Consider the following 23,028-nt stretch of genomic DNA (forward strand, 5'->3'; position numbering starts at 1 on the left):
CTCTATCTCGATGGCTTCCATGATTATTCTCTTGTGGTGATGTTCCATGTTAAAGAGCACAACATATATATGTGTGGCGAGATCAAAAGCAGGAGAAGCTTCCTGATGTAGAATAGAATATTCCTATTTTCACTGAAGAAATACAGTGGTACCTCGGGTTAAGTACTTAATTCATTCCAGAGGTCCATTCTTAACCTGAAACTGTCCTTAACTTGAAGCACCACTTTAGCTAATGGGGCCTCCTGCTGCTGCTGCGCTGCCAGAGCATGATTTCTGTTCGCATCCTGAAGCAAAGTTCTTAACCAGAGGTACTATTTCTGGCTTAACGGAGTCTGTAACCTGAAGCGTATGTAACCCGAGGTACCACTGTAAAGGCTATGCTGCTTTATTCTCTGTCATCTCCAGGTAAAGCTAGGGAGGTCTCCTTACTGAAACCATGGAGAGTCATTTCCAGCCAGGGTAGGCAATCCTGTGACAGATGAACTACTGGTCTGAGTCTGCATAAGCAAAGTGCAGCTCTGATGGAAATTATTATTATTATTATTATTATTATTAGTAGTAGTAGTAGTAGTAGTAGTAGTAAAGGTTTAAAAAAGGTAAAGGATCCCTGGATGGTTAAGTCCAGTCTAAGGTGACTGTGGGGTTGTGGTGCTCATCTGACTTTCAGTCTGAGGGAGCTGGAGTTTGTCCACAGACAGCTTTCCAGGTCATGTGGGCAGCATGGCTAAACTGCTTCTGGCGCAACGGGACACCATGACGGAAAACAGAGCGCACGGAAACACCGTTTACCTTCCCGCCACAGCAGGACTGGCCTGCTTTCAAACTGCTAGGCTGGCAGGAGCCGGGACAGAGCAAGGGAACTCGCTCCATCGCAGGGATTCGAACCGCCAACCTTCTGATCAGCAAGCCCAAGAGGCTCAGCGGTTTAGACCACAGTGCCACCCACATCCCTTTGCCATAGGTTTCAGGGCAGTTCACAGCACAAAGTTATAATGTACAAAGCACAAAATACATAATAAAAATAGTCAGAACATAATAAAAATAACCAAATATAATCAAAAGACACACTAATAAATAATACATTCCCCAACCAAAGCCCATAAACAATCCTCCAGCCCACAAATACAAAAATCTAAATTAACATACAACATTTAACAACAATTTCAAACAACTCCACCTTCCAAATAAAACAACACTCACCCAAGTTAAAACCCCATCTCCATTAACACAAGGGGGCTGTCTTACACCCTCGTTCCATCCCCAAAGTAGCACCACCAAAGGGATGAGGCAGTGAAGATTGCATCAGACTTTATGACATCCATGCACTTGATGATTGCATTTGTTGTTGTTGTTTAGTCGTTTAGTCGTGTCCGACTCTTCGTGACCCCATGGGACAAGACAGGCACTCCTGTCTTCCACCGCCTCCCACAGTTTGGTCAAACCCATGTTCGTAGCTTCGAGAACACTGTCCAACCATCTCGTCCTCTGTTGTCCCTTCTCCTTGTGCCCTCCATCTTTCCCAACATCAGGGTCTTTTCCAGAGAGTCTTCTCTTCTCATGAGGTGGCCAAAGTATTGGAGCCTCAGCTTCAGGATCTGTCCTTCCAGTGAGCACTCGGGGCTGATTTCCTTCAGAATGGATAGGTTTGATCTTCTTGCAGTCCACGGGACTCTCAAGAGTCTCCTCCAGCACCATAATTCAAAAGCATCAATTCTTCAGCGATCAGCCTTCTTAATGGTCCAGCTCCCACTTCCATATATCACTACTGGGAAAACCATAGCTTTAATTATACGGACCTTTGTCATCAAGGTGATGTCTCTGCTTTTTATTGTACTAGTTGCACTAAATTCTCCAAGCAAAGTTCTGTTCCACAACAGATCTAGACCAGCCTTACCCAACCCGGTGCCCCCGGCTGATATTTTGTGCTACAGCTGCCCTCAGTCGCAGCCAGCATAGCCAATGGTTCTGGATTATGGGAGTTTAATTGTATTATTCATACAGTTCAGAAATATTGTCATGAATATAATGAAATATTTGACTGCACAAATATTCTCCGTCGGTTTTTCAGGTGCTGTGTGGATGGTAGTATAAGGTTTCGTTACTAGCTATACTTGAGTGGAGCCAGGAGTTTCTGGTGCCTCTTCCATCCTTACTGGAGAGAGACAATAAAGTTTTCATCTAACTTCCAGGATGGTGTGTCCTCTAAGCCTTCCATGACAGATGTCCTTCACTTTTCTTTCTCTCCCCCTCCCTTCCCCCATATTTCCCCCCTCAGTGGAAAATTTCATAAAGCAGCACAGAGTTTGGAATTGCTCTGCAAAGCACCTATTGTTCAAAGTCTAATTTTAACCTTGTCATACAGATTACTTTTTGTATTCTGTTGAATGTGATATGTTGTAATTGTTTGTCAAGGCTAAGTGGTGTAGGACATAATAGCTTCTTAAAATAATGTTTTTGTAATGGCAGAAGAAGCATTCTAAAGGTCTGGAAAAATGCTGTCAAATACAGATGTCAGAAATGCATGAGAGTTTCAAATTTTTTCCCCCCCCCAGTATTTATTTGTATTAAATGCTTCTGGAAGCAATCGAGATGCTGAACTTTTGTAAATTGGTGGCGTTTGGCCGGGGAGGGCAGGGTATAAATAAATTATTATTATTATTATTATTATTATTATTATTATTATTATTATTATTATTATTATTTCACCTGTGGAAATCCTAATTTATTTTTCGCAATTGTCATCAACCCAGTTTCCTATATCAACCCATCACTGCTTTCTAATGCCACCATCACTCTTCTGGCTCTCCTTGCTTCGTCCTCTCACCACATAGAGACAGGAGCCTATGCTGTGGCTTCTGGAAATATACTGTGCAAGCCCAGGCATGGTTTAAAGATGAACGTGCAGTACGTGATCACATCATTTCTCCACTGCTTCTGTGATGCTGCTGGGAGTTAAGCCATGGTTTGGCTTAGCGTTATGTCCAAATGAGGGTTTGTGGTTCGTCTCTCCAAACAAACCACCGACGGTAAGTCAGAAACAAACCTTGGTTACAGCTGGTAGATTATTGAAAAGAAATAAACCAGACACAGGCAACCTCAGCCCTCCAGATGTTTTGGGACTACAACTCCCATGATCCCTAGCTAACAGGACCAGTGGTCAGGGATGATGGGAATTGTAGTCCCAAAACATCTGGAGGGCCGAGGTTGCCTATGCCTGAAATAAACCATGAGTCTGGGTTCATACATAATGCCATGACAGACCATGACTTAATTTCCAACAATATGGCATCAGGAGAAGTAGGGGAGGAACAAAGTACATAGTTTAACTATGGTTTAATGCAACATGCAAAACAGGTTGGCATGCTTCCATATGGTTACCTCACACAAGAGGGATAAAGAGAATTTGCTACTACTTCTGACTTGTATGAGTTTGTTCTGTTAGATTAAGGCTCCTTTATGTGTGCTGAGTTGGGGAAGCCACATTTCTATTAAAGTTTGTTTTGTAACATGAAAACAACAATGAATAAAAGCCTAACATTATTTTATTCAGATACTGGGACTTCCTTTTTAATTATGACACAAGCTCTAGGGACGCCCACTGAAGGAACAAGCAAATTATCCAAGCTAAATGAACAGTTGTACCATTCCCCACAGAGTGGTGGATTTAGTTTCTCTCACAAGTATACGTGAGCAATCCTGGGATGATACTGAAATATTGATTAAGTGCTTTCTTTAGCTGCGCTTCTCCCTGACTGGGCAGAAAGAGGGTCATCTTTATGAAAGGCACAGAGGATTTGAAATTTGCATGACCATCTATCTATTTTGCCTTTTATACCCACAATATCCTGTGTCTTCTCTCAGAATGACTTACTTCTGTCTTACCCACTCTGCATTGCATATTTATTTTCACATCCAGCTTGCTGGATCAGGCCAGTGGCCCATCTAGTCCAGCATTCTGTTCTCACAAAGACCACCCAGCTGCCTATGGGAAACCCTCAAGCAGCACCTTAGCACAAAAACACTCTCCCCATGTGTGGTTTCCAGAAACTGGTACCCAGAAACATCGCTGCCCCTGACCATGGAGGCAGAATATAGCCACCATGGCTACTAGCCACTGATAGCCTTATCCACTATGAACCTCTGCAATCCTCTTTTAAAACCACCCAAGCGGCCCCTAGACTGGTGACGGCCACCGAGACCATATAACACCAGTCTTGAAAGACCTACATTGGCTCCCGGCACGTTTCTGAGCACAAGTCAAAGTGTTGTTGCTGACCTTTAAAGCCCTAAACGGCCTCGGCCCAGTATACCTGAAGGAGCGTCTCCACCTCCATCGTTCTGCCTGGACGCTGAGGTCCAGCGCCGAGGGCCTTCTGGTGGTTCCCTCATTGCAAGAAGCAAAGCATCAGGAAACCAGGCAGAGGGCCTTCTCGGTAGTGGCGCCCGCCCTGTGGAACGCCCTCCCACCAGATTTCAAAGAGATAAACAACTACCTGACATTTAGAAGACATCTGAAGGCAGCCCTGTTCAGGGAAGTTTTTAATGTGTGATATTTAAATGTATTTTTAATCTTTGTTGGAAGCTGCCCAGAGTAGCTGGGGAAACCCAGCCAGATAGGCGGGGTACAAATAATAAATTATTATTACTATTATTGTTATTATTTTATTATTGTTATTTGTGGGAGCAAGTTCCATAGTTTAACCATGAGCTATAGGAAGATATCCTTTCTTTTATCTCTGCCGAATTTTCTAATGTTCCACTTCGTTGGATGTCCACGAACTCTAGTGAACCCACTTCCTCCGTGGCATGCTTTTGTTTTATAATTTCTGTCCTGTCACTTCTTGCTTGCCTTTTCTCTAAACCGAAACAGTCTCCCTCGGGAAGTTGCAGGCTCTCTTGTAGGTTTTTAAGCAGAGGTTGGATGGCCGTCTGTCATGGATGCTTTAGCTGAGATCCCCACATTGCAGGGGGTTCAGACTAGATCAGGGTTTCCAAAACTTGGAACACCAGCTGTTGTTGGGCTACAACTCCCATCATCCGTAGCTAGCTGGACCAGTGGTCAGGAATGATGGGAATTGTAGTCCAAAAATGACAGGGAACCCAAGTTTAGGAAACCCTGGGCTTCTGGTCCCTTCCAACTCTACAATTCCATGCTCCTGTTAAATACTTCAACCTTTCCTCATGGGGGAGTTGTCTCTATCCCCTCAATCATTTTGGTTGCCTTTTTCTGAAGCTTTTCCAACTCAATCAATACTTTTTAGAGATGAGTTGACCAGAACTGTATAGAGTATCCCAATTATAGTGCCACTTTGTCTTTTACAGTAAAATATCTTGAGCCAGTCCTTCTTCTCAGGGTAAGCAAGGGAGCCTTTAACCCTACCTGCCCACAGACTGTCTTGCCAGTGTAGTGCATACTCTAGTTATCTCTCACTTGGACTACTGCAATGTGCTTTACTTGGGGCTGCCTTTGAAGGTGACTCGGAAACTGCAATTAAACCAGAATGCGGCAGCTGGACTGGTGACTGGGAGTGGCAACTGAGACAATATAACACCGGTCCTGAAAGATCTTTATTGGCTCCCAGTACGTTTCCGAGCACAATTCAAAGTGTTGGTGCTGACCTTTAAAACACTAAATGGCCTCGGTCCTATATACCTGAAGGAGCGTCTCCACCCCCATCATCCAGGCCGGACACTGAGGTCCAGCGCTGAGGGCCTTCTGGCGGTTCCCTCGCTGCGAGAAGTGAGGTTACAGGGAACCAGGCAGAGGGCCTTCTCGGTAGTGGCGCCTGCCCTGTGGAACACCCTCCCACCAGATGTCAAGGCAGTGTGGTGTAGTGGTTAAGAGCGGTAGTCTTGTAATCTGGGTAACCGGGTTCGCGTCTCCGCTCCTCCACATGCAGCTGCTGGGTGACCTTGGGCCAGTCACACTTCTTTGAAATCTCTCAGCCCCACTCACCTCACAGAGTGTTGGTTGTGGGGGGAGGAAGGGAAAGGAGAATGTTAGCCGCTTTGAGACTCCTTAAAAGGGAGTGAAAGGCGGGATATCAAATCCAAACTCCTCTTCTTCTAAACAACTATTTTACTTTTTAAAAACAACTGAAGGCGGCCCTGTTTAGGGAAGTTTTTAATGTCTGATGCTGTATTGTTTTTAATATTTGGTTGGAAGCCGCCCAGAGTGGCTGGGGAAACCCAGCCAGATGGGCGGGATAGAAATATATTATTATTATTATTATTATTATTATTATTATTATTATTATCCTGCAGTGGAGAATCTTCTATTCAAGGAGGCTCCCATCACAGCTAAGGATGACTGGAGCTTTTTAATCAAGCGGTTTCCCACTGCACAAGTTACAGACAAACACAGGAAAGCAGGTGTGAGTCACACCATGACTGGATCACCATGAAGTCAGTTGCACACAAGTCCCTTTGAAATAAATGTGCAAAGGGAATCATGACTTAACAGAAACCCCATTGATTCCAATGGGAATAAAGTGCAAATGACTTCAATTTGGAACTAACCCAGTGCTCCAAAATAAAGCATCTGTGGATTGTGGATTTCGATCACAAATTCAGTAATGTATTCTGTTAAGAACATGAAGTCTGTTCTTGCACGCTACAACTGAGTGCCTGTTCAAACTTTACCTACAATTATGTTTTACGGAGACATGAAAGTCATCCCCCCACCCACCCCCCAGAATAGTTTCGTAAGACATCCCTGTGGAATTGTTCACAATAAGGCCATTGTGACTGTCTTTCTTCCAGTGCTGACATTTAGTAAGAAGTAACCACTGTTACACTCTGGAACTTACTTCAAAGCACCTAAAAAGCTCTCTAGATGAGGAAAGGTCATATAAATTAACTTCTGAAAAAGACATAATGTGATCACTTTGTTTAAACCTTTACATCATCTATAATGAAGGGAAACTGACAAAGGTCACACAGTTCACTAAATACAACAATTTCATATTCCAAAGTTAACAAAAGATCTGCCTTAAGCATTTAATTCTGTCTCATTAACGTTCCTCCCCATTGTAGAGGTGCACTTTCTACATGAAAGCAGTGACAGCCACCAAGTTGGTTGTAGGCTTCCTGGATTTTGTACCTCCTCCTCCTCCTCCTCCTCCTCCTCCTCCTCCTCCTCCTCCTTCTTCATGTAAGGGGATACTCTTGGTTAGTTTATTTCAGGTTTCTGACTTCATTTTCCGTTAGTTTTTTTATTCACTGGTGACTTCTGTGAACTTTTATCACAGTCTCTCCTTGAACAGAAATGTGAGATCCTTAATTCTAGTTTGGTTCATCTGGATGTTTGCTACATCTGTGCCATCCTAGCTGAGTTGCAACTTAAACTGACAATTTACCTGAGAGCTTAACAGAATATATGAAACTGACTTAGACACACATGGTGGATCGAAAGAGCGCATTGAATGTGCTCATATTGGCTTGGGTCCAATAAATACCTAGTGTAAGCAGAAAAGTACTTACTGTACACTGGCTCAAGGGAGCCCCACTTATTTATCTCAGTTTTCCTGTAGTTCTACAGCTCCCCCCCCCCATTCCCTAAGGTCCCTTGACCCTCAGGAGTGACCTTCAGTGGGTGCAGGCAGGAGGAGCTTGGAAAACCCGATTGAGAGAGTGGAATTCTGCCGTCTCTGTCTCTGGATCTGACCCAATGTGCCAAAGTATATAGTCTCTGTGGCAACTGGAATCTGTGGCCAGGATCCAAGGAAACACAAAATTTGTTCCTTGCGCCAATACACCTTTTTGTTGTTGTTGTTGGCATCAAGAGACAATGGAGCACACCTTCAGAGACAAAGTCAAACTGCTGCATTAGCAGCATCAAAGTGACCTCCCCAGGGCACAAGCAAGCCTGGGCAGTGTGTATTGAGGTCCTGGGCTACTCAGGTGACAAGACCGCCCTCTCGGCCTCACTGATGTGGTCCAGAGTGCCTTTGGACTCAAATAAATTCAGGTGTCCAGCCAGATATTGTGATCTGGAGAAGAATGAGGTTTTATGCTTAAATAACTTGTCCACAAACAGATAGGATTGGGCTGGTCAATGCAATAAATGGTGTGTGTGTGTGCATGTGTGTGTGTGTGTGTGCGTGTGTGTGTGTGAGAGAGAGAGAGAGAGAGAGAGAGAGAGAGAGAGAGAAGATTGATTCTTTACAGAAGTCAATACTGTCATTTTGACACGTTTGTTTTGCATGTGTGTCATGGCTGACTTTTGTTCTTCCGTGTTTGATTTTAAGTATGCAGAAGGTTTACAGGAATCATACACACTGTGACACAAAGTGCATTTTGAATGTAGTTGGCCATTAAATACATTAAATCTGCAGTAAGATAAATGATGAAGAAAGGTTATATATCTATATATAGATATTTAGGGTTGTAGCATTTCTTTGTTGGCTAACTTGTTGGGTTACAATTCCACTTCTACTCCATTTGCAACTGTTGACAAATAGAGTCATGTGACTCTGAAAACAAAATCAGGTACCACATAGCAGACAAAGTGATGTGATTGATTTGACACATGATGCTGTGATGTCACTGAACAACCACAAACAAAATCCTTTCGAGCCCCAGTAAATCAGACACCATGTCATAGTGAGTAAATAAGAGAGAGAAAGAAATTTCAAATGCGGTGGTAACAAAAAATATATCAAACTGGGAAATGAGCCTGAAGCAACAATTAAGGAGGGGGGAAATGTGAGCATTAACAGTGCAGCCCTCTAACTTGTGCCAATAAATATATTTTGCGTTTCAATTTATTCAGTTCCATTTTCCACAATCCATTTGGAAAAGTAACAATATTTAAGGAGGCCCTCAAGAGTAGATTGCAATTGAGGAAATGTATAATGTGAGAAAGATGTAATAAAATTAGTTCTTTGTAAAATTATCCACGTTGAAGACCTTCATTTGTCTACAGACATTTGTAATGCAAAGCAGATGTTTTCCCCGTACCTGAACCAGTGCAAAATAAGTTTAAGATGATTTAGTCTAATTCATTTATATTAGAGTGCAATTAGATTGCAGTGAATTCTTACCTTATTTGTTACCAGTGTGTGTGTGTGTGTGTGTGTGTGTGTGTGTGTGTGTGTGTGTGTGATTCACCACAAGCATATGTATGATTTATTTATTTACTTTGTAAAAACATTTTCACTTGTAAATAATTGTGGAAAACGGGGCCTAAAAAGCAATGTGCTTCCAGGCTGGCATTTGTCCTAGTCTCTTTTGCTTCTGAGAGTCCAAACACTGCAAAGCTCCTTTCCAGGCAAGATGTGATGAGTTTTGCTGAAGACTCGGTAGACTTTGAATCATTTCAATTAACCTGTGTGGATGATTGGGGGGGGGGGACTTCCAGATGACCTGTTTATTGAGTGTTCATCCCAATTAGACAATGTTGGCTATTCTGATTTGTCTGTAGGCAGGTTAGATGTTGCTGCATCAAAGCGAATGTCATCCCACACTTTCCTCCCTCACTTTCCCTATCACAAAAAGTCCATGTTTTGGGGGAGGTGGGTTTGTTGCGGCAGAGCTCTCAACCAATTATATTTGTGACATTTGAATTCTCCAGTATATGGTTAAATCCCACATAATAATAATAATAATAATAATAATAATAATAATAATAATAATAAATAAATAAATAATTTATACCCCACCCATCTGGCAGGGCTTCCTCAGCCACTCTGGGCAGCTTCCAACAAAATACTGTAATGCATCAAACATTAAAAGTTTCCCTAAACGGGGCTGCCTTCAGATGTCTTCTAAAAGTCTGGTAGTTGTTCTCTTTGACATCTGGTGGGAGGGCATTCCAAAGGGTGGGCGCCACTACCGAGAAGGCCCTCTGCCTAGTTCCCTGTAGCTTTGCTTCTTGCAATGAGGAAACCACCAGAAGGCCCTCGGCACTGGACCTTGGTGTCCGGGCAGAACGATGGGGGTGGAGACGCTCTGGCATCTGAAAGTCCCCTGTGTTTCAACCTGCAGTTGAAGGTGTTGCTGCCACCTCCTGCTCCTCTGATTAGGCATGCCTGCCTCTCCAGCTCCCTGGATAAGAGTGGCTGTGATCACAGCTTCCCCATCAGAAGAAGAGCTTGCATAGGAGTCTGATACCTAGGCCATGTTTCTCTGGGTGAAGTGGGGAATAAGTGAGGTTTGAAAGTGGGGTGTGGGGGACTGGGTTTTACAGTCAGTTGGCATGTATGATAATTCCTTGATAATTATTTGAACTGCAGTGGGGGAGCATTGAGTGGAATGCAGGGCACCCATGGAATGCGGCCTAGGACCCACGTACCTATGGGACCGCCTCTCCTGGTATGCCCCGCGGAGGACCTTAAGGTCCACAATTGACAACATTTTGTAGGTCCCAGGTCACAAGGTGGTTAGATTGGACTCAACTAGGGCCAGGGCCTTTTCAGTACTGGCCCCGACTTGGTGGAACGCTCTGTCACAAGAGACTAGGGCCCTGCGGGACTTGACATCTTTCCGCAGGGCCTGCAAGACAGAGCTGTTCCGCCTGGCCCTTGGTTTGGACTTGGTCTGACTCTTACGTTTCCCTCCCCTTATGGACTTGATTTTTCAGCTACTTTAAAATGAGGCTGCATTTTAAATTGCATTTTAACCTGTATTTTAAATTGGTGGCGTTTTTTTCCTGTTATGTTTTTACTGTAATTTTACTGGTGTTAGCCGCCCTGAGCCTGGCTCTGGCCGGGGACGGCAGGGTATAAATAAATTATTATTATTATTATTATTATTATTATTATTATTATTATTATTATTATTATTATTTCACCTGTGGAAATCCTAATTTGTTTTTCGCAATTGCCATCAACCCAGTTTCCTATATCCTTCAATATTTCTCTGATGAAAATAGGGACATCCTATTCTAAAATATTTTTAATTATTTATACCCCACCCATCTGATTGAAGTTGCCCCAGCCACTCTGGACAGCTTCCAACGTATATAAAAACATAATAAAAATGTGAACATTTAAAAACTTCCCTATGCAGGGCTGCCTTCAGATGTCTTCTAAAGGTTGTCTAGTTACTTATCTCCTTGTCTCGGGGGTTGCGTAACTCCATATCCTCCAGCATTTCTCGAATGAAAATAGGGACGTCATAAGGAAAAGCAGGATATTCTGGGATCAAATCAGAAACCAGGATGGCTTGTGTAAATCTGGGACTATCCCTGGAAAATAGGAGACTGGATGGTCTGGTTTCCTCCCATGTCAATATTACTTACACCTTTCCTTATATGTTCGAGGTGTTTTATAGCCATCTGACAAAAAATGCAGTTCAATAAGACTATGAACAACTTGTCTGGAGCATCCCAATAGTTAAAATGCACATTCATAATGTGGCAATGTATATATTTTAAAGAATAAATCTGTTTTTTTAAAAAAATCATCCAAACATTCAGTTCATCAAAATTGCATTAGGGGGCTGCCAAATAGAAGGTAGGAGGAGGCATGGAAATGGGTTGGGTTTTGTACAAGGAGGGGTGGGGGAAAGCTGGGAGTAGGAAGGAGAAATAGCGAGTGGAGGTGAAATGGGGTACAATAGGGGCTGCAGGGTAATAGAAGGCAGATTCATATTTCAGTGTACAGTGGTACCTCGGGTTAAGTACTAAATTCGTTCCGGAGGTCCGTTCTTAGCCTGAAACTGTTAGCTAATGGGGCCTCCCGCTGCTGCCGCGCCACCGGAGCATGATTTCTGTTCTCATCCTGAAGCATAGTTCTTAACCCGAAGTACTATTTCTGGGTTAGCGGAGTCTGTAACCTGAAGCGTATGTAACCCGAGGTACCACTGTAAAGTGTAGAGGAGGCTTAGTAGCTGCAGTGTTTGGGACAAGGAGGTCACAATGCGAGTGGTCTGTTTGCAAGAGGAGTTGCAGAAAAGGAGGGAGTGTTGAATATATGCTTTATGGTAATTTATGGACCGAATAGATATCTAAAGCCATTTGCATGACCAATCCATGCAGAATGTAGGCACCCTATATATAGAAATGAGCAAACCAGTGATATTTTAGGGAGCAGGCTAGCAGGTGCGGCCCATTACTTACATCACAGTAGCCTACACAACATGAAACACTGTTGCTGTATGTAGGTTTTATTTTATTTATTTTTTATCTTACATTTTGGAAATGTACATCCAGGTGTTTTTTTCTTTAAAATTTTTGGAGGTCCTCAAGAGAGTGGAGCCCTAAGCTATAGCTTGATTAGCTTATATTATCCAGCACTGGGGAGGAGGAAACATGGACATGAGGTTGCAAAATGGACAAGAGAAGTGGCTTCAGAAATGGGGTTGGGAAGGTGAAAGGGGGGCTTAGCAGTTGCATGAGGTGGGATGGGGAATTTTTAGTTCGCATGGGTGGAGCATTAGCAGCACTGCAGTTTGTTACGGTTGTTAAGAGTTACTGAGAGACCCCTGTTCCCCCTCACAGAGCTGGAGTTCTCGGGGAAGAAAGATGGATCGTTAAACCGCTGTGAGAACAGGGGTCTCCTGGCAACTCTCAGCAGCCATAGCAAACTACACTTTGCAGGCTTCTCTGGGGGACGCCATGGCTGTTTAAAGCATTATGGCAAATGGTGGAACCTCACACTCATTTTGTGTAAGTGCAAAGCATTGTCCTGAATGTGAATTGGCTATGTGATAGCTTTACATAGCCAATCTATCCTTCCCTTGGGGATGGAACTGTATGAGGTGATCCATAGGTTTAGTCCCATCTCTGTGATCTTGAAATATCTATACAGTTTATAAAACTACACAAGCTTCATTGCTCATAGCCCAAGGAGATCACAATCCACAATTAAAATAAGAGAGAAAACAGATCCTCGGTTACAAGAAAAAAGACAAAAATCGATCAACAAAATTTATGGCGGTTTACAAGCAGGAATGCTGCAACATTGTCAACCCTACAGCTTAGAAACAAATTAAAGAGGATCAAAACATTTCAGAGATTATACCTAAATATTTAAGGGTTGGGTTTGTTTGGTTTTTTGAAAAGAAGTTCTCTGTGATATTTAATGTCAAACAAAATGATCAGAAGCACAGGAGAATCCCACCGCCCAATTGATTTTGATGAAATAACAAGACACTTTGTGAATATAACTGCTGGACAAAACTGAGGCAAAGGGAAAGGTAGCGTAGGTAGATCATTAATGAAAATTAATAAAGCTGACAACAGGACTGCATTTCTTTGTGTATCATAATGCCCACATCTTCAGAGGCTGCTGGAAAATTAACTGAAAACTTTATTGACATGCAGTGCCTTGGGATGTAAGAAGAATATACGACAGGAAAAGTTCTAACTGCTATTATCCTTTCCCCAGTTACCATTGAAATGTCAGCAGTGCTGATTAACCACTGCGCATTAATTGGCATGCTTTCTCTATATGCGAATGTACATATTTGTACATTCACACCATTTCTCGCCATTTATTTTATAATAAATAGTCCAAACAGAAAAACAAATAGAAATCACTAGACATTTACATACAATATGAAGCTAGTCCCTTTATCCTCTGCAACGGTAGCATTTGGCAGATTCAGGAATAAATAATCATTTGTGGTGAGGGTATGCCTTATCAAACATATGCAGATCAGCACTAATTAATGCTAATTAAGGTTTCCTGTCTATCTAGTTGGAAAAATGTCCAAATGTTATGAAATCAGTTAGTATGCCTATTACCCTAATTGTTTTATATGGGGTGGATCTTAATTAAAATATGTAAATTGACCTTAATTGCTATATACTAATGGGGGTTCATGTTATCTCTCCAGAAGTGACAAGATGGTGAGTAGGGGTACTTAACCAAATAATTCTATGAAATCCTTAACTAAATGGCCTTTACCCAAAAAAATCATTTTTATTATAAATTGCCAAAATAACTTATTTACATACAGCATTTTTTTTTCTGAATTAAGTGTCTTAAAAACACATACACACACGCATATATAGGTAGGGAGAGAAAAAATAAAAAAGAAGCTTAATTTTGCTTTCCTCCACAGGATGCAGATTTCCTTATAACTTTATGGTTTTGATCTGAAGTGGTTTGATTATAGCATATTATAATATTGGACTCTTAATATTGTCCATATCATTGACTCTGAGTGCCTAGTGGTTGCTTAGCTCTCTTGGTGTGGTCCCAGGTCCACATCTAGCTTTGCAACTTTTGGGAATGTATGGCCAATAAGACAGCATTGTCTGTGTCCCCATCTTCAGACACTCAAAAGATAGGTGGGAATTGCCTCTATCTGTATGTTGTTGTTGTTGTTGTTATCAGTAAATTTAATAAGTCTCTGCACAACAACAACAACAACAGAGCATTGAGCTGATAGCATCATTTCACATACAGTGGTACCTCTGGTTACGTACTTAATTTGTTCTGGAGGTCCATTCTTAACCTGAAACTGTTCTTAACCTGAAGCACCACTTTACCTAATGGGGCCTGCTGCTGCGCCGCCTGAGCACAATTTCTGTTCTCATCCTGAAGCAAAGTTCGTAACCCGAGGTAATATTTCTGGGTTAGCAGAGTCTGTAACCTGAAGCGTATGTAACCTGAAGAGTATGTAACCCAAGGTACCACTGTATTATTAAAACATTAATGGTCAATGTAGGCTTTCCACAAACACGTTTGCGAAATTGCTGGGAGAAATTTGCTATCTACTTCCCTATGAAAAGAAAGGGGACCAGGTTGTTACATCAAAAGTCTTTACAATACCTATTGCAACCCCTCTAAGCCCAGTTAGTTGTTCTGAAATAGCCACATCCCAGATATGGTTGAACCCAGACTCTAAGTGGTAGCTCAGTTTGTCTGTGTCTTTAACACCATCCATGGCCTACTAGGCCAACTGCTTTCTGTATCACTCCTTTTACCCATTCCATTCCTCCCCCTGCCCCTTCTCTGCTGTCTTCCTTGTGTGTGTCAGATTTCTCTTACACACTGCACAGCACCTGGCGAAACAGTAATGCCATAGCTACATTTTTGCTGTAAAATTAGCAGGCATCTGTTCAGATATACGTGGCAGGCTTTCCTCTATCACGACATTTCTACATTTTCTCCAAAACCACTTTTTCCTGCACTACTGTGGTTGATATCTTCTTCTTGTTGTTTAACTTATTTTTTCTCTCTCTCATTGTGTTAATAGGACATTGTAACAAACATTTCTCCGAGAATAATACGTGGCATTACCTCAGGCCCCATCTATGGTCCAGGCCAAGGCTCTTTCCTGAACATTGAGCTCATCAGTGAGAAAACGGCAGCCTACTGGTGTAAAAGTGTCTCTGAGCTGAAGATGGACTTCCCTGACAAAGTAAGTTGAGCTTTGATGCAAAGGAAGTTCCCATAGGGGCTGGAGAAGAGGAGTGGAGGACTAGTCCGAGAGACAGGTGATCATGGTGCATATATTCATCCTGTTTTCACATCTTGTAAACAGGTTCAGCAGGGTTTTATGGTTCAGGAACTTGCAAAACTTGTTTAACTAGAGGCAAAAGTAGGACAAAAGAAATGTGTTTATGCCACCGACTGCTTGCTTAAAAAACTATTTTCTTCTCCAGTTCTGTGTGCAAATACATTGTTTGTACAACAGCAAACAGTAATGCATGTAATGTAGTTGAATGTAGCCATGCATTCAGTTACAAACTATCCTTATTGTAACGGTAAATTTATCACTAAATGAGGATAGATTTTTGCAGCCTGAGTAGAAATCTCTTGGTGCTTATAATAAAATGCTCTGTGTAATTAGGGCTTTTAGGAAGTTTTTTGTTCATATCCCTGAAAAAGCATATAATTCTCAATAGGGTGTGCATTGCTTTTATTTATTTATTTACTTAGACAATACTCAGAAAGTCCCCCCCCCCAAATGAACTTAATGAGCAAGTGAATGGCATCCTCTGCTCAAATGAGAGAAAAAGCAGAGATGAGTGTACAAAAGAATATCAACTAGTGATTACAGTAAAGTAAATTATTGTGTTATGGTAAATATTAAAAATAGAAGGAAATTTGATATATAATTGCCTTTGCATTGTAATAGAGGCAGTTTAAACAGTAGGTTCAAAAATCATCATGCTAAGAATGAAGCCTTTGTCACTATCAAAGCAGTTGACAGTGCTTTGAATTGATGTTTGGTACAAAAGGAATTGTATTCAGATTATCCAAAATATAGCTGCATTAACTCTTATGATTCACATGGCCCTGATTCACATGGCCCTGACGGGAGTTGAGCTGAACAATATAATTTGCAAGGGGCTGATGCTAATTTTCAGATGGGATTCAATTGCACACCAGCAAATGCAGGTTGCACAATTAAAGTGGACTTGGTACAACAAGCTCACGCTTTAAAAAGCCATTTTAGTGGATAAAGAAAGTGACAGGAAATGGACTGGGAAGTGTGAGACAACAGCTGTTTGAACCTCTCCACTAGGGAATGGATGCATCTGTCAATTTTGATTTCTTTCAGTTTCTGATTCCAGTTTTAAATTCAGTACTCCACATTTCAGCCGCAATTTAGGGAGGAAAAAAACCTCATAAAAATTTGTCAGAATCTTAGAACGAGAGAAAGAGTAAGTCAGAATACTCACTGTGGTGACTGTCTAGAGTCTAGTTGCTTTTATCTTCTCCTAAGATACTCAAGAATGATATTATTTCATTCTCCAGAGCATGCAGCATAGGAAATGTGGCCTTGCATTGACCATGTACAGTGGTACCTCGGGTTACAGACACTTCAGGTTACAGACTCCGCTAACCCAGAAATAGTACCTCGGGTTAAGAACTTTGCTTCAGGATGAGAACAGGATGAGTACGGCAGCGGCACGGCAACTATGGGAGGCCCCATTAACTAAAGTGGTACCTCAGGTTAAGAACAGTTTCAGGTTAAGAATGGACCTCCGGAACGAATTAAGTTCTTGACCCGAGGTAGCACTGTATTCCATACATAGAGAGACATCACAACTGAACAGGAGGCAGCTGAAAATCTCAAGGCCTAGTTAAAAATAATAATTATTTATTTATACCACACTGATCTGGCTGGGTTTCCCAACATAACAACAACAACAACAACAACAACAACAACAACAACAACAACAACAACAACAACAACAAATTAATGCAACAAAACATCAAACATTAAAAACTTGCCTGAAGCTGGCTGCCTTCAGATGCCTTCTAAAAGTCAGATAGTTGTTTATTTCCTTGACATCTGATGGGAGGGCATTCCACAGGGAAGGCTCCACTACCGAGAAGGCCCTCTGCTTGCTTCCCTGTAACCTCACATCTCGCAGTGAGGCAACCGCCAGAAGGCCCTCAGAGCTGGACCTCAGTGTTGGGGCTGAACAATGGAGGTGGAGATGCTCCTTCAGGTATACTGGGCCAAGGCATATAGTTAAGCATGAGCAGAGCTTGCTCACCGCCATGGCAGCCATTGAACAAAGCACAACACTTCCAACTTTCAGGGGAAATCATCAGCTAGAGCAAGGGTGGTGGGTGGATGCAGTACCCCCTTCCTCTGGTGTAGTTCTGTCACCTTCAGTAGGATTGCACAAATGTAAGCAGTCAGTGAATTGGCTCATAATGTCAGTCAATCAATTTTGATGTGCCGGTGTCTGCCAGACCGTCATTGTAATGAATGGAGCACAAGAAAGGGCTTTAGAAGATTGACTATTAATAAAGACATCCACAATGAATACAGCTTTAAAAAAATATCATTGAAAGTGAGTGACAAGTTTCCCTGAGTGTACATAAGCACTTAGTGACCCTTATTCAGTATTTGACAGTGCATGTCGTGGCATTTTAATGGAACATTTGATAAATTAAGCTGTCCTGGAAACAGGGATTTCCTTAGCCAAACAGAACTCTTGAGTAAAGTATATTAGTGATGTTTGACTGACAATTAAATCCTTTCACCATTGGTTCAGGAAATATATTTATTGTCAGTAAATAATGACTTGCTATGCAAACTAAAAAACATACCACAAGCGCTAAACATTATTAAAAATAAATAAATAGACTGGATAAAGACTGGTACAGGATTGTAGACTTAGGTCACACATAATTGGAGCTGTGGGTTGCCATCACATTTGTGACTACTTCCATACCCCCCTAAGGTGTACATGAAGGGAGTCTTAGTCGTCTAGCAATGCATGTCTGTCTATAATAGCCACCAAGTGGATTTATTTATTTGCATATATCACCAATCTAAAGGCAAAAAAGACTGTGGTGAACAATGTAAAATCAACACTAACATACTCATTTTTCAAAAATAATTTTATTAAGAGTAGTACAATGAGCTAAAAGCAAAAAGAGAGGGTGAAAGAGAAAGAATACATAAAACATTTTAAAAGGTTGAGGAAAAAAACAATAATACGACAGTAAATTATAATTAAGATTGCAGAACTACATAACATGTATGTAAATGGATAAACTTGCTGTTTCCCTTAAATGTCCATTGATTCATGGGTCATGGTGGCTTCAGTAAATATGTTCCAAATATCATTAAATTTGTCCATACATAATCTTCGTCTGAAAGCGATCCATTAATGGGTTGCAAGGGCTGTTGTGTCATCTGTTCATTGATCGAAAGAGGCCATATTTTGGTCCTTCCAATGTATCTAATGCTACAGTAACATTACATTCATAAAACAAATGCAAAATGTGTTAATCTGATGTACTGATTTGTGATGGATGAATCAAGGTGGTTGGCTCACCCCTCAGGGAAAGCCTGGGTGAAAGGGGGACCTTTAAGTGGGCACCTAAATGCTAATACTGTAGTCCGAAGGGCAGATGTCACCACACTAAAAGGATCTGGCATTAGTGGCCATAAGACAAACTTTTGGAACCTATGGCACCCCTAAGAAAGTCTCTTGAGAGGACTGAAGTGGCAGGAGGCGATCTGGTCCCAAGTTGCTCAGGGCTCTATAAACCAAAAGCAAGACCTTAGACTTGACTGGCAGCGTATTGGTAGCTGGCATAACTCTTTCAACACAGAGATAGATAGAGCACACCTTGCTGCTGCATTCTGTACTTGCTGTAGCTTCTGGACCACTGTTAAGGGTTGCCCCACAAAAAAGCACATTGCAGCAATCCAATTAATGCAATGATGAGTGGGGTTTTTTTTGGCATGGTAGTTGTAACTGTCCTATTGACGACCTAGACCTACAGGCTAAGTTTAATATCACCTTTCTCCAGTGAGCTCTGTGAAAGAATTGGAACTACTGGAATTACTAAAAAATTGCCTAATTACAGTTCCTATAATTCACTGTTGTGGCTTTCCCCGGAGAAAGTGGTATAATGTAGATATGCTTCTTGTCATGTAAATATTCCTTTTCAGGAACCTGTGTGTGTATATATGTGTATTGTGTGTGTGTGTGTGAGAGAGAGAGAGAGAGAGAGAGAGAGAGAGAGAGAGCGCGCGCGCACATATATGTAATTACAGTGCTACTATGAAAAATATATATTTATGGTGTCTGTCAAAAACCCTTTTGTCTTCCATACTCTTTATAACTGGGGACTGATATCTAAAATCAACACTTTATTGAGCCATATTTTCATAGCCAAACTATAATATCCTGTCCAGTCTGATGGAATCACAGGTGTTCATTTTATATGAGATGTTTAGGTTCTCGAGCGAAGAACCTTGAAGCTGGAAAGGAAGTGTGCGCTATCTCGAAATGACAAGAGTGTCTAAGTAAATGTGTAGTTGAATGTCTGGAGTTGTGTTTTTCTCTCTCTCTCTTTTAGAAAGAAGGCCACAAACTATACCTGTAAAGTATCAGTTTGCACTCCTGAATGAGCCATTCTGCCTTATTGACTGTCTGTGATTCATTAGCAGGAAGATGCATTACAATTTATTGGCATGAAACACTGCGATTTGAGATCACAGGAAGTGCAACATTACGCATACCCTGGGCAGAAATGCATATAGGATACACATTGTATTTTTTTCTAAGGCAGGGAGGGAATTATGTCAAGGTCTTGTGCGCAAGAGAAGTAAGGGCTCCACTTCCCAAGTGTTCTGTGGATTTACCTTCAGTTGTGCAGAATGGCCGTCTTTCTCTACACCCCGTGCCTTTGTGTTGCTGAAATAGCTTTTTATGAAAAATGTGATAGTCAGTGGTACAAAACAGTAACGCACATTGGAGATTTGTATCTTCAGTAAGAAGCATCCTTTGCTTAGAGCGCAAGACATTGGTCCTATTAGGAAGGAACGCATTTCACAATTTTATGAGGATGATAAGCACATCTTGAAGACGTTGCCCCAAGGTGTAAAGTAGGAGAAAATTAAAGCTGTTTCTGAAATAATCTGCCAGGCCTCTTCCGGAAAATGAGCTGAGAGCTTCTCTTGATTACTGGGAAAAACAAACCCTTAATGGCGAAAGACAGCTTTAGTACTCACAGCACCTGATCTTGACAATTCAGCTAATGCCAGTGCTGAAAGCTCCTCTACGGAGGAATGGGAGAAGAGCTCTTTGCAAGAATATGGATCATGGCTTAAAATGTGAGCCATTCTGTAGCTCGGCATTCCTTTCCTCCTGAAATATGATGCACAATTCCATTGTTAAAAGTGCTCTGTGTGTGCACAGACATGCTCACACACATGAACATTCATGTGCAAAAATACATTTTCATCCTATTGCAGAACCTTGCTTGAATTTTGCATTCCAGCACTGGGAGATCTGAGAAGCAGAGCTCGCTCCACTGGCTCTGCTGTGACAGGCCAGCCCCATCAGGCCTTGTATCCCCTCCCCAGAAGAGCCATTCCATCAGGCTGCCTCAATGGATGGGGGGAATAGGAAGCAGGAATAATAATCATAATAATCATATGCCAACCATCTGACTGGGTTGCCCCAGCCTCTCTGGGCAGCTCCCAACAAAATATTAAACACAATAACACATCAACCATTAAAACCTTTCCTGAACAGGGTTGCCTTCAGATGTCTTCTACAATCAAATAGTTGTTTATCAGTTTGACATCTGATGAGAGGGTGTTCCACAGGACAAGCGCCACTACCAAAAAGGCCCTCTATCTGGTTCCCTGTAGCTTCACGTCTCACCGTGAGGGAACCACCAGAAGGTCCTCAGAGCTGGATACCTCATTGTCTGGGCTGGACAACATTTCATCCTTTTTACTGGAACTACAGCTCCATCAGGCACCTCCTGCCCCTGAACTGTGCCAGCTGGTCATTATAGGAACAGCTGTTTAGAAACTAGTGCCTGAATTTTGGTTTTTATTTTCTTCTTCCATGTGTGGGTTTCTTCCTTTCCCCCTTGTGTGGGTTGTTGTTGCTGTATTGTAAGCCTGTGGTTAAGAACTGTCTTGTTTTGATTGAATGTAAGTTGCTCTAGGACCTTTTTTGCCTGAGGAGCAGGGTAAAGGTAAAAGTAAAGAGACCCCTGACCATTAGGTCCAGTTGTGGCTGACTCTGGGGTTGCAGCGCTCATCTCGCTTTATTGGCCGAGGGAGCCGACATACAGCTTCCCGGTCATGTGGCCAGCATGACTAAGCCTCTTCTGGCGAACCAGAGCAGTTCGCAGAAACGCCATTTACCTTCCCGCTGGAGTGGTACCTATTTATCTACTCACTGTATTGTTTTTAATACTTGATTGGGAGCTGCCCAGAGTGGCTGGGGAAACTCAGCCAGATGGGTGGGGTATAAATAAATTATTATTATTATTATTATTGCACTTTGTCGTGCTTTCAAACTGCTAGGTTGGCAGCAGCAGAGACCAAACAACGGGAGATCACCCCGTCAGGGGGATTCGAACCGCTGACCTTCTGATCAGCAAGTCCTAGGCTCTGTGGTTTAACCCACAGCACCACCTGCATCCCGAGGAGCAGGGTGCACATGGATAAATAAAAAAAATATAAAACTATAGACACACATTCTGCTCAATGGAACAGTGAGATAGGATTCTGAAGACAACCCTGTGTGTTTTTACTCCAAGGCATGCTCCATTTCATTCAGTGAGACTTACTTCCAAATCAGTGAGTGTAGGATTGCAGCTAACAGACCGATCCTAATGAGATGTCGGAGTGGAGCCATGTGGCAAATTTATCGCTGTATCCTGAAATCTTGCTGGTTCATGCTGACTAGGATAGAAGGTCCCCTGGCTCCTTGTCCTTTTCAGCTCTAGCTTTGGGATCATGCCTGTACAGCTTTGAAACCAGTGAATTTAAGTATACCTGCAGTATATAAATATTGGCCTTGGAATATTCCACAATACCACGAGGAAACAGTTGGGCACAGTTGTAACCAGGAATAATGGGTGAAGCCGAGGAGTTGGTCATAAGCCATCTTTGCCCTTCTCCAGCCCTGGAGCCCAACTGCACAATTCCATTTTCCCAGCATAAGTTCAATAGTGCAATAAGGATTTTACAGTTTGTCAGATGGCATTCCATTGAGTCCAAAAGGACATTTATTGAAAGGATGAGACATGCATCTCCATGGTTTTGCAGCATGCCTGCTGCATGCCTTCTCCAGAGAAGCATTACAGATAATCAGTAGAAGAAAAGTCGAATATGCCTAGATTAGAATGTAAAGTACTAGATGGAAGAAAAATTAGTAAGGAAAGATAATAAGAATATATAGATGACTTGAGAAGACTGTAGAATGAAAAGATTATTGTAAATTGTATAATGTGGAGGAAATCGAGTGGGGGCGGAGGGAAGTGGGAGGAGGGAGAAAATATTAATATCGTGGATTGAAGAAATATACATGTAAATGTATGGGGGGAGGAAATGGTGTTGGCTTTGGTACATTTGTATTGTAATGGAATACGGTGGTACCTCGGGTTACATACACTTCAGGTTACATACGCTTCAGGTAACTCAAAAATAGTGCTTCAGGTTAAGAACTTTGCTTCAAGATGAGAACAGAAATCTCGCGGCGGCAGCAGGAGGCCCCATTAGCTAAAGTGGTGCTTCAGGTTAAGAACAGTTTCAGGTTAAGAACAGACCTCCGGAATGAATTAAGTACTTAACCCAAGGTACCACTGTATGTGAAAACTAATAAATAAATAAATAAATAAATAA

General features: G+C 42.0%; 1 protein-coding gene across 4 annotated transcripts in view; it reads left to right on the forward strand.

The window, feature by feature from the left end:
• The window catches only part of DPYD (dihydropyrimidine dehydrogenase), a 537,474-nt gene that overhangs the window by 342,050 nt on the left and 172,396 nt on the right, over window positions 1–23,028 (forward strand). For 3 of the 4 annotated variants that reach the window (XM_081193976.1, XM_081193977.1, XM_081193979.1), the window contains one exon: window positions 15,151–15,315. The exons of the other annotated variant lie outside the window; for it this stretch is intronic. In XM_081193976.1, the coding sequence (XP_081050102.1) occupies window positions 15,151–15,315 (165 nt within the window). The remainder of the gene's footprint in view (window positions 1–15,150; window positions 15,316–23,028) is intronic. 4 annotated transcript variants of the gene reach the window in all.

Source organism: Podarcis bocagei (genome assembly GCF_964188305.1).
Source record: "Podarcis bocagei genome assembly, chromosome: 5".
Taxonomy (NCBI): Eukaryota; Metazoa; Chordata; class Lepidosauria; order Squamata; family Lacertidae; genus Podarcis; species Podarcis bocagei.